The 17,612-nt window shown below is 40.9% G+C and overlaps 1 protein-coding gene across 2 annotated transcripts in view; it reads right to left on the bottom strand.

Annotated features, from left to right (window-relative positions):
- LOC106585320 (tetratricopeptide repeat protein 28) overlaps positions 1–16,074 on the bottom strand; it is a 463,550-nt gene extending 447,476 nt beyond the window's left edge. For both annotated transcript variants that reach the window (XM_082968562.1, XM_045706964.2), the window contains exons 1-2: positions 15,762–16,074; positions 12,800–13,099 (exon numbers count right to left, since the gene is read on the bottom strand). In XM_082968562.1, the coding sequence (XP_082824688.1) occupies positions 12,800–13,099; positions 15,762–15,791 (330 nt within the window). In that variant the 5' untranslated portion in view covers positions 15,792–16,074. The remainder of the gene's footprint in view (positions 1–12,799; positions 13,100–15,761) is intronic.
- Positions 16,075–17,612: the final 1,538 nt, after the last annotated feature.

Below are 17,612 nucleotides of genomic sequence, written 5' to 3'. Positions count from 1 at the left end.
TGGCTCTTGACCTTTGCCTCTCTCGAGTCCGTAAAGGGGGGGGGGGGGGGGGCAGCGATAGGACAAGACTGTAACTACCAATTGGATATCACAAAAAAAGGGAGTTAAAAAAATAAGACACATTTCAGCATGGAATTAAACACTAAGGTAGGTATTCAGGTAAGAATCATGTAAGTAATAAATAATCATACAGTGCAGTGTCATGACGCTAGCCCTTTCAGTGAATTGGCTAGCAGAGATGTGAACAACCAAACCCCCTCTCCTTAGGAGGGGAGGGCAGTTTTACAACTTAACCCCCACGTCATAAATTCCGTAAAGAGACTCTCCCTGGCCATGCAGTATGGCGAGAGAGAGTTTCACACTAAGACAAAGGAATTCTCTGGCCCAATTCTACTACATCCCAGAATTTGAGAATGTAACAATATTCATATTTTGGAGAATGTGTAAACGGTCGGTGGAGAAGCCAGCTACGACCTGGTCTGTTTTGTTTCATGTTTGTGACCTCATGAAAGACAATACTGCCACATTACCCTAACTCTGTTTATACAGGTGCCTCAGTTATGAGGTTTGCATCTAATTCTTGTATAAAATGAATGAGTAATTATGAAAAATTTCCCGAAATTATGTAATATGATGTTAACTTTTAAAATGAGAAAATTGTCTTCCCTGAAAAGTTTAACTAAGTCAGTAGCCACGCCCAAGTGAATAGGCATTGGTTGGAAATTATGAACCAACCCCTTTTCTACATTTCTATAAAAGCCCCAGTGACCTAAAGTCACCTAAGTTCCAAATAACGGGAGGACTTGTCCTGGTATGAACTCTGAACTATTGATCACCTAAAGAAGAAGTGCATACTAAACTAGCATATATCAGACTGCAGCTGAACATATGCGCAAATTTAGTACGAGAACACTGACCGACGTGGACGAATCTCCAGAGTCAGATGAACCTCTCAGACCACGTGACCACACGACGACCCGGAATATTCCACAAAGGACAGGGCAAACCAGAGCCTCACATCACCAGCTTCACATAAATACAGTGCATTGCTTTTCCGAATGAGCGATCGTTAGTGGCATATGTATTTATGTGAGAATAGCTTCCCAGGTCCAATAAAGCCCAATGTTCCTTAGCCTTCCTTCCCAAAACCCCTTCTCTTCTCTGAATCTGTGTGGCTGGCCATCTAATGCACATTCAAATGTTACAAATCAACACTGCAGAGCTCTCCATGTCCTCTGCCGTGCCCTGATTGTATTACTGCTGATGATATCTGGAAATGTGCATGTACACCCTGGCCCATCTACTGTTGCTTGCCCCAATTCTGACTTGTGCTCTGATATTTCATTCACTGATTTCTGCTCTCATAAATGCCTGGGTTTTCTGCACGTTAACACTAGAAGCTTATAACCTAAATTGATCAATTGAAAGTGTGGGTTCACAGCTCCAATCCAGATGTGTTGGTGATTACTGAGACGTGGTTAAGAAAGAGTGTTTTGAACACTGATGCTAAACTTGGTGGAGTGGCAATCTTTACCAAGGAACACCTTCAGTGATTGGTTGTCTCCACCAAATCTGTCCACAAACAATTTGATTTGCTGGGTTTAAGCATTAAACTTTCAAATAGCTCTTTGTTGACTGTTGCTGGGTGTTATCATCCACCATCAGCACCGGCCTGTGGCCTACCTGCCCTAAGCTCTCTCCTGGCCCTTTACAGTAAGTCTGAATTTGCCCTGCTAGGTGACCTAAACTGGGACATGCTTAAACCACCTGACCAAGTCCTAAAGCAACTGGATTCCCTAAATATTTTTCTGATTATTACCAATCCCACAATGTATGACTCCAAACACTCAGGAAAGGCTACTCTCCTTATTCTCACAAATAATCCTGATGGGTATCAGTCTGGTGTTTTCTGTAATAATCGTAGTGATCACTGTTTTACAACCTGTGTTCGTAATGGCTGCTCAGTGAAACGAACTGTCCCGATTTGTCATAGACGCTTGCTAAAAGAACTTTAATGAGCAAGCTTTCCTTCATGACCTGGTCTCTGTAAATTGGTATAAAAATCAGCTTGATCCCCTCTGTTGAAGACGCTTGTACCTTATGTTTTGATATTTTCAGTGGTATTGTTAACAAATACGCCCCCATAAAGAAAATAAGAATTAAAAACTGGTTCAGCACCTGGTTTGACCGTGATCTGGCAGAGTTACCATACCTCAAGAATTCCATTTGGCGAAAGGCTCGGCACACACAGTCAGGCTGACTGGCTCTCGTTCAGGCAAATGAGAAATAAGTGCACTCAGGCTATCCAGAAAGCCAAAGTTAGTTACTTTTGAGCAGTTCTCTCTCTGTGGGTCTAACCCCAAGATGTTCTGGAAAACATTTATTCTACCACCTGGAGAATAAACCCTCCTCCTCACAGCTGCCCATGTCCCTTAATGTTGATGATGTGGTTGTTACTGGAAAGGAGCACATGGCTGAGCTCTTTAATCACCACTTCATTAAGTCAGGATTCCGATTGGACTCAGCCATGCCTCCTTGCCTATTTCTTCACCTCCCACCCTTTCTAATGCAAGTAGCCTCGATACTCCTCCCTCTTTTTCCCCTGCCCTGCTACAAAGTTTCTCCCTGCAGGCAGTCACTGACTCCGAGGTGCTAAATGTGCTCCTTAAACTTGACCCCAAAAAAACATCTGTCAGATGGTTTAGACCCTTTCTTCTTTAAGGTTGCTGCCCCTATCATCACCAAGCCTATCTCTGACCTTTTTAACGGGTCTCTCCTCTCTGGGGAGATTCCCATTGCTTGGAAGGAAGCCACAGTGCGTCCTTTATTTAAAGGGGGAGATCAAGCTGATCCTAACTGTTATAGGCCAATTTGTATTTTGCCCTGTTAATCAAAAGTGTTGGAAAAACTGTTCAATAATCAACTGACTTGCTTTCTTGATGTCTATAGTATTCTCTCTGGAATGCAATCTGGTTTACGCTCAGGTTATGGATGTGTCAATGCAACCTTAAAAAGGTCCGAAATGTCACCATTGCCCTTGATTCTAAGCAATGTTGTGCTGCTATTTTTATTGACTTGGTCAAAGCTTTTGATACGGTAGACTATTCCATTGTTGTGGGCCGGCTAAGGAGTATTGGTGTCTCTGAGGGTTCTTTGGTCTGCTTTGCTAACTACCTCTCTCAAAGAGTCAGAACATCTGCTGTCTCAGCCACTGCCTGTCACCAAGGGAGTACCCCAAGGCTCGATCCTAGGCCCCATGCTCTTCTCAACTTACATCAACAACATAGCTCAGGCAGAAGGAAGCTCTCTCATCCATGTATATGCAGATAATACAGTCTTATACTCAGCTGGCCCCTCCCCAGATTGTGTTTTAAACGCTCTACAACATAGCTTTCTTAGTGTCCAACAAGCTTTCTTTGCCCTTAACCTTGTTCTGAACACCTCAAAAACAAAGGTAATGTGGTTTGGTAAGAATAATGCCCTTCTTCCCACCGGTGTGATTACTACCTCTGAGGGTTTAGAGCTTGAGCTAGTCACCTCATACAAGTACTTTGGAGTATGGCTAGACAGTACACTGTCCTTCTCTCAGAACATTTCAAAGCTGCAGACAAAGGTTACATCTGGACTTGGTTTCCTCTATCGTAATCCCTCCTCTTTCACCCCAGCTGCCAAACTAACCCTGATTCAGATGGCCATCCTACCCATGCTAGATTACGGAGACAAAATGAATAGATCGGCAGGTAAAGGTGCTCTCGAGCGGCTAGATGTTCTTTACCAGTCGGCCATCAGACTTGTCATAAATTCTCCTTATAGGACACATCACTGCACTCTATACTCCTCTGTAAACTGGTCATCTCTGTATACCCGACGCAAGACCCACCGGTTGATGCTTAATTATAAAACCCTCTTAGGCCTCACTCCCCCCTATCTGAGATACCTACTGCAGCCCTCATCCTCCACATACAACACCCGTTCTGCCAGTCACATTCTGTTAAAGGTCCCCAAAGCATACACATCCCTTGGTCACTCCTCTTTTCAGTTCGCTGCAGCTAGCGACTGGAACGAGCTGCAAAAAACACTCAAACGGGACTGTTTTAGCTCCATCTCTTCATTCAAAGACTCAATCACGGACATGCTTACTGACAGCTGTGGCTGCTTCGCGTGATTTATTGTTGTCTCTACCTTATTGCCCTTTGTGCTGTTTTCTGTGCCCAATAATGTTTGTACCATGTTATGTGCTGCTACCATGTTGTGCTGCTGCCATGTTGTGTTGCTACGATGCTGTGTTGTCATGTGTTGCTGTCATGCTGTTGTTGTCTTAGGTCTCTCTTTATGTAGTGTTGTGGTGTCTCTTGACGTGATGTATTTTTAATCCCAGCCCCCATCCACGCAGCAGGTCTTTTGCCTTTTGGTAGGCCGTCATTGTAAATAAGAATTTGTTCTTAACTGACATGCCTAGTTAAATGAAGGTAAAATAAATACAAATTTGAGCTTAAAACCTGTTGCGGAAAGACGTTCCGCTAGCGCGGGGGTCGGCAACCCGCGGCTCTTTAGCGCCGCCCTAGTGGCTCCCTGGAGCTTTTTCAAAAATATGAAAATGGAAAAAGATGGTGTGAATATATTTTTTGTTTTAATATAATTTATTATCCAATGCTGTAAAAATGTGTATAATAAATATTTAATTTCAACATTTCTGTCAACGAAGATTTACGTCATAGCCTGCGACACACGTTTCTTTCAGCTCGGCGTAGTGCCAGTCAGGTGGCTGTTGCAAACAAACCGGCGGGTGTGTCATGGGCCATGGTTCCCAAAGGGAAAAAGAGAAAGATAGCCGAGGAGAACAGAGGATTCCACAGTTCTTGGACCGAATCATTTGCTTTCATTGCCAATGCGGAAGGATTGCCTGCATGTTTGCTTTGTAATGAGAAGTTGTCAAATAACAAAAAGAGTAACGTGGAAAGACATTTCCATTCTTCCTGACAGTTATAGGAACATGAAGAAATATGCATTTGCAGTATTATCCATCTTTGAATCAACATACCTGTGCGAGCAGATATTCTCAAACATGAACTACATAAAATCCAAATACCGCACCCGCCTCACAGATGAGAGCTTGCAGTCCTGCGTGATTAAAGTTACATCTTACATGCCCGATGTTGAGAAGCTGTCCAGTGATGTCCGAAAACAGAAGTCACATTAAACGGGTAAGAACACAATCCTGTCATAGGCACATATTTAGTAACAAAGTGGCTGTTTTTATAAAGTGATTTCTGATTTTTGTCAGTATATATATTTGGAATGACACATAGGGATATTATTGTGTTTTGTTGCTCAGGTCCGAGGATGGCTGCATTGTAATGTGCGTGTCAAAAGAGAAGAGGGTGCTGCTGCATTTTACCCTTGCACATTTGCAGAAAACTAAAGAGAAGAGGATAATGCACAGAAATCGAACTTAAACTGTATTATTTTAATGTTATATACTTTACCTTTTCAAAAGGCTGCTGTTTTATTGCAGTCTGTCTGTTGCCCAGATAAGGGGAAAAAGAGAAGAGGATTGTATGGTATTATTGAGGATTGAAAAGCATTTTATTTCCATGGGGAGGTCTGAAATTACAGGAGGCCTATTATGCACGTTGCACATTTTGTTGTTGTTTTTTCGAATCCTAAAATAAAAATGACATCAAAAATCTGATTTCTGTATTTCTATAATTTCATCAATGCAACGAAACATAATACATTAATATTATAATGGAAGTTAAACTTAAAGCACCATCGTACAGCAGAGTAGTCACGTGGTGCGTCATTCTCTCCAGGATGCGCTGCAGGTAAAATAAACGTTTAATCATGAATGCTCATTATGTATTTGTAGCCTACTTATCATTTTGATAGTAGGCTAATATAGCTAATATAGACACTTACAGCATGTGTTGCCTTCATTATAAGGCTTATATAAGGCTTTTAATTTTTTGCGGCTCCAGACAGATTTGTTTTTCGGTCCAATATGGCTCTTTCAACATTTTGGGTTGCCGACCCCTGCGCTAGCGGAACCCCGTTCCACTAGCGGAACCAGTCTCCAACAGCCAGTGAAAGAGCAGGGCAGCAAATTCAAAACAACAAAAATCTCAATTCAAATTTCTCAAACATACAAGTATTATACACCATTTTAAAGACAAACTTCTCGTTTATCCAACCACAGTGTCCGATTTCAAAAAGGCTTTACGGCGAAAGCATACCATTAGATTATGTTAGGACAGCGCCTAGACAAGAAAAACCACACAGCCATTTTCCAAGCAAAGAGAGGCATCACAAAAACCAGAAATACAGCTAAAATTAATCACTAACCTTTGACGACCTTCTTCAGATGACACTCCCAGGACTCAATGTTACACAATACATGTATGTTTTGTTCAATAAAGTACATATTTATATCCAAAAAACCCATTTTACATTGGGGCGTAATGTTCAAAATGTTTTGCCTCCAAAACTTCCGGTGAATGAGCGCATCAATTTACAGAAATACACATCATAAACTTTGATTAAAGATGCAAGTGTTTTACATAGGATTAAAGATAAACTTCTCCTTAATGCAACCGCTTTCTCAGATTTCAAAAACAGCTTTACGGCGAAAGCACATTGTTCAATATTCTGAGTACAGCGCTCAGCCATCAAAGCAAGCTATAAAGTTGCCCGCCAAGTTGTGGAGTCAACAAAAGTCAGAAACAGCGTTATAAATCTTCACTTACCTTTGCTGGACAGCTTTGTGACATCTTCGGCTGAATGCAGTCGAAAGACTCCCAGTTCCACAAGAAATGTTCGTTTTGTTCGATAAAGTCCATATTTATGTCCAAATACCTCAGTTTTGTTCACATGTTTACTTCAGTTTAGCTCACTAATGGAAATACACAATGCGCGGGCGCAAAGGCTAGACGAAAAGTCAAAAAAGTTCCCTTACAGTTCGTAGAAACATGTCAAACGATGTCCATAATCAATATTTAGGATATTTTTGTCATAAATCTTCAATAATATTCCAATCGGACAATAGCGTATTGAATACTGAAGAAAAAGAAAGAATGGCGCGCTTCACGTGACCGTGCGAGAGTGCACTAATGTCTTTCAGGAAGCCTGTTGTTTTGAGAGCTCTTATTCGATTCCCTGTCAAATTACAAGCCTGAAACAATTTCTAAAGACTGTTGACATCTGCTGGAAGCATTAGGAAGTGCAATTTGACCCCACAGACACAGCATATTAGAAAGGCAATCACTTACTACAACCCTCAAAATCTCCCACTTCCTGGTTGGATTTTCCTCAGGTTTTTGCCTGCCATATGAGTTCTGTTATACTCACAGACATTATTTTAACAGTTTTGGAAACTTTAGAGTGTTTTCTATCCAAATCTGCATATCATAGCTTCTGGGCCTGAGTAACAGGCAGTTTACTTTGGGCACCTCATTCATCCAAATTTCCAAATACTGCCCCCTAGCCCGGAAGTAGAGACTCTGTTGCGCCCTCTTGACAAGAGTGGTGGTGTTGTTGGTCCATGACAAGTCCTCTGTGATTTGGACACAGAGGAACTTAAAAAAACTCTACTGCAGTTCCGTTGATGTGGACTGGGGCATGTTCACACCTCTGCTTCCTGAAGTCAACAATCAACTCCTTTGTTTTGCTGACGTGTAGGGAGAGGTTGTTGTCATGACACCACAATGCCAGTTCACTTATCTCCTCCCAATAGGTTGACTCGTCGTTGTTGGTTATCAGGCCCATAACCGTGGTGTCGTCAGCAAACTTGATGGAGTTGGTGTCATGCAAAGCCACGCAGTCATGTGTGAAGAGGGAGTACATCAGAGGACTGAGGACACACCAATGAGGAGCCCCTGTGTTAAGAGTCAGTGTGGAGGTGCTGTTGCCAAACCTCACAGCCTGTGGTATAGCACGCAGGCCAGCTTTACTGATTGATCTCTTCCATCTCCCTAACACCAACGACAAGCGTGTGAGGAGGACTGCCATTATAATAGTCACAAAGCTTTTAGGTCATCTAGACTGGTTGGTAACAGAGTTTACAAAAGGTACATTACATACTGACGTATTGATTCATTGGCCCATTGATTCAACAACCCCTTTTCTTACTAGCACTGACTTTGGGGGAGAAAAGCCTGATATGCGGTTGATTCTCAACTGTATTGGCTGCGTTTACATCAGAATTAGGCTGCCTGTGTAAACACAGACATTAAGATGAATGCACCAACTGTAAGTCACTCTGGATAAGAGCATCTGCTAAATGATTCAAAATAACGTTATATTTTTTTTTGAATAATATGGAAAATTATCTGTTCTATAATCATGTCACTCAAACAACAATTTGAGGCCATTCATGTGATAATTGATTATTACTACATGTGAAACAAATAGATCCAGGCAAGCCAGTATTTCATATAACTGACTTAAAGAACTTAAATATGCAATATGTAACTTTTTGGGTGTCCTGACCAAATTCACATAAAAATGTGAGTAATAGATCTGTCATTCTCATTAAATGCAAGTCTAAGAAGCGGTAGATCTGTTCTATGTGGGTTATTTCTATGCTTCCCGTTTTTTACTTTTCGTTTTTGCGTCTTACTTTTGGTTTTGTACACCTGCCTCAAACAGCTGAAAATACAATCTTTTTGGTTATGGAAAAGATATTTCACAGTGGTTTAGATGGTACAATGATTCTCCACACCAGGTGTTCCCAAACTGGGGTACTCGTACCCCCAGAGGTACGTGCAATGCCGTCAGGGTACGCCAAATAAAAATGTGATTCACATTTAAAAAGATATATATATATATATATATATATGTTTTTAATTCTTCACATTCTCCAATGGGGCTATACATTTGGGTGAGGTTTTTTTCTCGCCTAAGTAGCCTCATTTCACTGCCAAAAATAAAATTAAACCATCTAGTGTTCAGCGAAATAACAACACAATGTCAAATACAGGTAGCCTAGTCAAATAATTAACATCCAATCACATTAACCATTACTCTCTCGCGGGAATTCCATTAACAGTTTGTATGTAGCCAAATGTAGCTGCTGCTCATTCTGTTTGCTCGAAAATGGATAAATGGTTAAAAAAAGTAATGCCCGCGTCCATAGAGACACATACCAACTCTACTGGTAGTACTGCTACTACCAGCAGTACTACACCTGCACCTGTCAACGACACAAGTCGTTCTGCTTCCACGAGCACATCCAATGTTAGCATGAGTAATTCTACATTTGTTGTTAGCCCAGCTAGCATGGACACTGACAGTTGTGAATCTGATGCTGCCGAAGAGCTACTGCCACCTTGCCCAGGAAAGCACCGAACAACAGACAGGGATGTTGGACCATCGAAGAGGCGTAAATATGATGAAAACTACATTGATTTATATTGGGAGTAGTGCCTTTCCTCAGCCACAGTGTGTTATATGTGCAAAAGTACTATCTCACAACTTGATGAAACCTTCACTCTTGCGCAGACATTTAGAAACAAAACATGCCCATTTGAAAAATAAGACACGGGAGTTTTTGGAGCGAGAATAGTAAGACATGTATAAAAGCAACAGATACCATTAATAAGAAGGGGCTAGAAGCATCTTATATGGTGAGCTACAGAGTGGCTAGGACAGGCAAGCCCCATACTATTGTGGAGGACTTAATTATTCCTGCTGCCACGGATATGGCTGGGACAATGCTAGGAGAAAAGGCCCAAAAAACTATACAGACAATGCCCTCATCAAACAACACTGTTTCACGACGCATCAGTGACATGGCAGGAGATTTTTGAAACAATTACTGCTTCGCATACAAGCCAGTGAATTATATGCGTTACAGCTGGATGAGTCAACAAACGTGATGGGCCTGGCACAGCTCCTGGTATATGTCTGTTACGTTTATGGGGTCAATTAAGGAAGACATCCTCTTCTGGAAACCAGGAGAGGACATTTTTAAAGTACTGGACAGCTTTGTGACATCAAATGGAGTTTGGTGGTCAAGATGTTTTGATATCTGTACTGATGACGCAAAAGCCATGACTGGGAGACATAGTGGAGTGGTAACACGCATGCAAGCAGTTGCTCCCGACGCCACTTGGGTACACTGCAGCATCCACCGAGAGGCTCTTGCTGCCAAGGGAATGCCTGACAGCTTGAAAGACATTTTGGACACTACAGTGAAACATGGTTAACTATGTTAAAGCAAGGCCCCTGAACTCTAGTGTATTTTCTGCACTATGTAATGATATGGGCAGCGACCATGTAACGCTTTTACAACATACAGAAGTGTGCTGGTTATCAAGGGCCAAAGTATTGACACTTTTTTTTTAAATTGAGAGACGAGCTTAATGTTTTCTTTACTGACCATAATTTTCACTTGTCTGACCGATTGCATGATGACGAGTTTCTCACACGACTGGCATATCTGGTTAGTGATTTTTTTTCCCTCGCCTGAATGATCTGAATCTAGGATTACAGTGACTCTCTGCAACCATATTCAACGTGCGGGACAAAATTGAAGCTATGATTAAGAAGTTGGAGCTCTTCTCTGTCTGCATTAACAAGGACAACACACAGGTCTTTCCATCATTGTATGATTTTTTTGTGTGCAAATGAACTCCAGCTTACGGACAATGTCAAATGTGATATAGCGAAGCACCTGAGTGAGTTGGGTGCACAATTACGCAGGTACTTTTCCAAAACAGATAACACAAACAACTGGATTCGTTATCCCTTTCATGCCCTGCCTCCAGTCCACTTACCGATATCTGAACAAGAGAGCCTCATCAAAATTGCAACAAGCGGTTCCGGGAAAATTGTATTTAATCAGAAGCCACTGACATATTTCTGGATTGGGCTGCGCTCAGAGTATCCCGCTGTTAAGAGACAGCCTTTTGCAACCAGTACCTATGTGAGAGTGGATTCTTGTCCCTCACTAGCATGAAAACTAAATACAGGCACAGACTGTGTGTGGAAAATTATTTAAGAGTGAGACTCTCTCCAATACAACTCAACATTGCAGAGTTATGTGCATTCTTTCAAGCACACCCTTCTCATTAACCTGTGGTTAATTTTCGATGAACAAATAAAGTTTTATATGTAAGATGGTTAAATAAACAGCAAAGTTATTGATTATTATTATTATTTGTGCCCTGGTCCTATAAGAGCTCTTTGTCACTTCCCATGAGCCAGGTTGTGACAAAAATTCACACTCATTCTTATGTTTAATAAATGTATCGTATAGTGTGTGTGTGTAGCAGGCTTACAATGATGGCAAAAAACAACATTTGAGAATGCGCTGACTCTGGTGCTAAAGGGGGTACGCAGCTGGAGGTTGAATTTTTTAATGGATACGGAACTATAAAAAGTTTGGGAACCACTGCTCTACACTATACTTGCTTGTTTTGTCACAAACTGAAATGGGGCGAACTATTCGAATTTTAGCAACCAGGAAATGACAGGGCGATTTCTGCATAGTGCATCTTTAAGGCTGAGCTCTATCTTAGTTTTTTTCTTATCTTTGTCTGTGCCAGACCAGAGGAACATTAACGTTGATCATTCTTTATGCAATCATCATAGAATGAAAAACTGATCGATAGTCAATCATCCATAGCGACTATATCACTGCATGACTGTCACATCCCTATACCAAACACAGAGTTGTAAGGCTAAGTGGGAGGCATTCCACCCATTTACATTTTTTCTTACCAATATGAAAGATAACATTGAATAAATGTATTTTGTAACTAATCTCAGTCATATCCTGTATAATGGCTCTGAAGAATATGTGACAAGACTGTCCCCTAGTGGTGATCAGAGACAGGATAACAATTCAACTCCTGCTTGAATCACATCTGACCCAAAATACTGCTCGTTGACAAAGATTTGGGACTACACAGAAGCTGCAGTGTTGTCATAGTGCAAGCAGAAGCTAACCGAAGCATCAGGTATAACACTGTGGGTAATATGAGGATAGGCTGGATCTGTATTAACCATCCTGCAATCAGAGACCACAAAGAGGTCATTCATTGTACTGGCCTATTAAAAATAGTTTTGGGCTATGGTTTTGGAGTCCAGGGTTAGGTGTTGGTGAATTGATTGATAACATCAATACGATAAATCAAGGTTTACTTTGTGAAACAAAAAGAAACAAATCAAATGTATTTGTCACATGCTCCGAATAAAATTTGATTTCATTTGTTTCACAAAGTAAACATTGATTTATCGTACCTGAATATCAATTAAATACTTCCCTTGACCTCAGTCAGATGACTTGTGTGTAGATGAGCATTAAAATCAATCACACATGTACACACACATACAGTCAAAATCCTGCTTTTCTGCCTAATCATTCAGCCAAGATTCTAGTTGGGTGCTGAGAGGAATGGCCTAACCTACTCAGCCTCTGTGGGGGGGCAATGTGAAATCTATGGTAGGTCAAACCACACGCCTCAGACAAGACCACAGATTAGACCTAGCAAGTCTACCTTACCTTCCTCAACCTTACATTTATCAACTCCACTAACGCATAATCAAAACGAGAAACAAATTAATTATTCACCATAGCACACAGATCCCAATACCAAGTGGACACCCATTCTTGTAACTCAGACTTGTGCACAAATCTCCCACAAATCTTCAGTTCAATCAGGTTATGTGAGCCAGATCTTAATCCCATGAACAGTACCTGTGAAAAACGATGCACTATTCTGTTTATAATTATTTTAACCGATCCTATTTTCACATATCCTTATTTATGAGGCTAAGATGGTGGTTCAGAGGGACTCACCTTGGGCCACTTGGGGTTGAGTAGACAGGCCTTGACAGCGTCGTCCAGGGAAGCCTGGTAGCGTCCCAATTTGAGAAGGGCTGCAGAGCGGTTGCTGTAGAGGATGCAGTTCTGTGGGTCGGCTCGCAGGGCGTCGCCATAGAGACTCACGGCAGCCTGGAAGTCACCACGTTGGCAGGCCTCGTTGCTCTGCTGAACTCTCTCCATGAACTCTGCCTTGTTGAGGCCACATCGGCCCCCTTCCTCTTCAGCTTCACGCTGTGCAGCTCTGCCAACAGTCCGGGAGCCGAAGATTGAAAACTGGAGATAGAGGGCAAAGAGGTGGAGAAGTTCCATAATGAGGAAGGTTGAAAATGTTGTATCAGTAGAAAATTATAACCTTTTAGAGTGAGACAGGTCAAAAGCATTGCAAAGTGAAATCATTAAACAACATTAAAAGAGGGAGATGAGAGCAGAAATTAAATAGTTTACTGCTTTTACAGAGGATTTGGGTATAATATAAACACTAAGACAGAACTTGTCCTATCATTGATTCAGCCCATTTCAAAGCCATGTTTGCAGACCAGCAGAAACCCCTGACTCAGCATTAAATAAACAAAGTCAATATCTTCAGGCAGTAGTTCACTATAAACCAACTAAAGATTTAGAATTACTCCATTACCATTGCAGATCCCCAAAATACAGCTCCGTTTAGGTAGCAGATGAGATCCAAGTCTTATTAGAAAATGACTAGTACGGAAATGACCAGAGATGTTTTGTTAAGCATTATTCTATGACAAAACCCTCTGGGTTGTCCATCTGATGGAGCAACTTCCACAATACTTCAGTCATACCACACCTTCTCCAGCTGAATTCTGGGATAGCGCCGGCCTCCGGCCTGGTAATTACTTCCAGAGGTTGAGCGAGTGAAAGGGTAACACAGGAGGAAGGATAGACATTGGCTATGAGTGAACTACAGTCAACATCACACTATTGTGGAAAGTGTGGTTTTGCTATTCCTTACTTTACATCCTTTCCCTCTGAAAAGTTAATTACTGCAATTACAGCATCACTTAGGGCAGTAAAAATGCAAGAGAACTCTGATCTGAACAAACCCTACACTAAATACTGTCTGCTGTTAAATGTCCTCCTTCGCTATGTGTTGTTTGTTTTGCATGCCGCCTTTGAGTGTTACAACTGGAGAGAAAGCATGTTGTAGTAGCATAAATAATGGGATTGGGGTAAATCTAGGCTAATTGGGAGTGTGCATAGCTGGTGCAGGCACCCACTGGTAAGGAAATGGTTTAAGATAAGAGCTGGTTATGATCTAAGAATGCACATCAACCATTGGTAAATAACAGACTGGGTCCTGGTGTGGTTTGGGGGGGCTGTTTTTTTGCTTTTTGGGTGCATGTGTTTGTCAATGCATTTGTGTTGTGAGCTTGTACATGAAAGCGTTTGTCTGGGTGTCTAAGTGGGGGGACGGGGGGGTGGACAACTAGAAGCTGTGGAGTCAGATTTAAACACTTAGTCATCATCGGAGGAGGCGGATTGGCAGGTTTGCTTTCAAATCTAGTGCCATCAAAAATAATACTGATGACAAATAACGTCTGCTGTCATTCTATTCATATCAACCACTTTGGCTGATGGATGTGTGAGTGAAGGTCCCCTCTGTGATCTAGACTACACTCTTAGAAAAAAGGCTTTGGTTGTCCCCATAGGAGAACCCTTTTTGGTTCAAGGCAGAACTATTTTGGGTTCCATGTAGAACCCTCTGTAGAAAGGGCTGTAAATGAAACCCAAAAGGGGTCTACATAAAACCAAAAGGGTAATACCTGGAACCAAAAAGGGTTCTTCAAAATGGTTATCTTATGGGGACAACCATAGAACTCTTTTTTCTAAGAGCGTAGGGTACGTTCTGATCTCTGGCCTGTCACATGCTGAGGTATCTGTGTGGTCACTACACTGGGCAGGAAGGGTGGCGATTGAGGGAGAGAGAGCTGAGATAATGAAGAGCCTAAACTCCTAGGGGTCCCTATAGAGCAGATGGGGAAAACTCCCTAACATGTAATTCACAAGGACTGCAGAACAGAATGAGAGAAAAACACACACACACACACACACACACGCACGCACAACAGGAATCAGTGAGAGACATATATTCAAATATCATGGCAAGTAACACCAGAGTGGTGGTTTATGCCTTCTGACCAAAATAAAAACATGCCACATGCCAGCAATCACTTGATCTGCAACAAGTTACAGGGCATGAAAACTGAAGGGTTTATGCATTTTTTGCCATTAGTATAAGAATAACATTTCATTTTAAGAGATTATGATAATTCCATAGCTGATAAATGTTGCACGTAGGATCAAGGCTCCCACATGCATATGGCTCACTGACACTATGTTTCTACATTGTATTAACATTGAAAGATATACAGATATACAGAGTTTCAGTACTTAAATTCAAAGATTTCCAAATTAACTCACAATAGCCCTGCATAGGCCTACATCATACTACAATACTGGGATAGTGAAATGCATTAAACAGAATTAGGTTTAAATGCATTAAATTAGTAACAATGTTTGTAACAATGTTTCCCTGCATCATCCGTGTAATAACTTTGTAAAAAGTTAAAATACCACTGTATTGTAAAGTGGGACAGGTCTTGAATTCTGATTTGCAGCATTGATAGCGTCATTCAGGATGTTGTTCGATACCATCGTTAGTGTTGACCCGGCATCTTTTTGTTTAAAAGCTGACTGTCGACTCGCTTCATCTGTAGCCTAATAGCTAAGCATGACTGGAAAATCGATAGAGTTTATGACGTTCTTGCAGTGACCATATCCAGTCGACAGAGCAAAAGTGAATGTGATTGTTATTTGAAAACGACTCACTAACAAAATTAACTAGTATGGTAGGGCTATATATTTGTTAAGTCATATCACTTTACAGCAGTTTTGTGCTCCATTTGTTTACCTTTTCCTTTAAAGTTGCTTGCTTCTCCATCCTGTGTGTATGTAGGTTACTTGGCTTCTGCAACGGGCTTCTCTCATCCCATGATAAACGCCACTAAATGTAATGCAAAGTTAGTTTTTTTACCACCAACAAGTCTTCAATTCTTTCCAAAGTCTGTCGATTTTAGTCAGATAGTCGAGAAACTGTAAAAATGTCACCTTAAACGTGGTTTGTTTGCGTTCTAGAGAAACTTTTCTCAAGGAAAGTGCGCCATGTTGTCAAATTCTTGTTCCTTTTTTTCTCGCCTTATCCCCTGTTGCCATAGCTGATTTCAGTGGAGCAGACGTATATTGAGCCAGTTTTATTGAATAGGCAGCCAGCCCAGCTAGCACATTTGGTTCCTTAGAAGTTGTAGGAACGTCAGTATTTGGTTTCCCATTTGTTCTGGGAACAGAGCCATACATTTCCTGACCAGTAAAACGTAACCTTTTTATTTAAAATTTTGCCTGTTCTGGGAATGTAAATTTTTTAGGTTGCAGGGAGATTCTGAGAATGTTTTACTATGGTTCCCTCAAAGTTTTTCTTGGGAGGTTTTATTAAAGTTCTGTGAATGGAAATTAATTAAATAACGTTCACAGAACATGTTTCAATAAGACTTAATAACACTGCTAGCTTAGTTTAACTGTTTTGAAATCCAAGCACAGATAGAACACATGGAAATTAATTTGCTTAGGCATTAATCATGCAAACACATTCCTTTTTTATTGTGGCATAGTATCAGTGAGATTCGTACCCTTGATCTTCTGTTTTCTATCCCTAGAATTATACAACTGCGCCACCAGGATGGGGCTAGTGTTCCATGTTTTTATTTTTTTACTCATACAAAGCGTTAATTTTAGTCTATTCAAACAGACCCCAACAAGCACTCTTTAAGAACACACTTAAAAAAAATATATATATATATATATATATATATAACCTTTATATAACTAGGCAAGCCAATTAACAAGATAGAGGATAGACAGAGTTTTGTTTATGTTGAGAACAGAATGTATGTTTTTAAATAACATTATTCTAACGTTCTCTGAACGTTACTAAAGTTTTTTTTTTAAATTATAGAAAGTTGTCTTAATGTTCTCAGAACAATTTGTGAACATTACTTTAAAGTGGGAAGTTTGCCTACCATGTCTTCATTCCCTACACCTGTGTTTGTGTTTGTTTAATGTGTGGTATTTATTCTAATCCAAACCACGTTGATCTTGAATATATAAAGAGTCTTGAATACTCTGTGGAATGTTACTGCTTTCCTTTGATTGGCCTACCCTCAGTGGAAATGCTCTTCGAGGGATAGAATTGTTTTTCCATGGCCAGTGACGCTTCTCAATACGTACTGAATATGTGTTGAATTGTTCAATGTCCCCATGCATGCAGGACAGTTCGGTACTTTCTGCTATTCCCTGAAGAGTTTTTTGACAGCATTATATTGAGGAATTGCCATGCATATAGGCATAGCTAGCCTATAGCAGGGGTGGAGGGGTATTATTTTGGGGTAAAAAAAAACACTCCAGGGCACGGAAACCGAGCCCAGGTCACTCTTGAACGTCTACAACTATATACAAAGTATGTAGAAATTATAATGGACCTAAAAGTTTTCAAATAAGTTCCCTTTTTCTGGGCTGCAAATTGATTTTGACAAACAAATCATTCCGGACAAAAATCTGTGCGGCCCACGGCTGAAATGTTCAATCCCGATGTGGCCCTCGAGACAAAATGATTGCCCACCCCTGCCCTATAGCCTACTGACCTATGTTGCAGGAACCTAAGGAGCCTAGAATTGACCTTTGAATGTAATTAGCCTGCCACTCGAAATTG

This window comes from Salmo salar, chromosome 24 (assembly GCF_965601325.2).
Source record: "Salmo salar chromosome 24, fSalSal1, whole genome shotgun sequence".
In the NCBI taxonomy this organism is placed as follows: Eukaryota; Metazoa; Chordata; class Actinopteri; order Salmoniformes; family Salmonidae; genus Salmo; species Salmo salar.
Note: the sequence above shows the minus strand (reverse complement) of the source record. Positions and strands in the feature narration are given on the sequence as shown.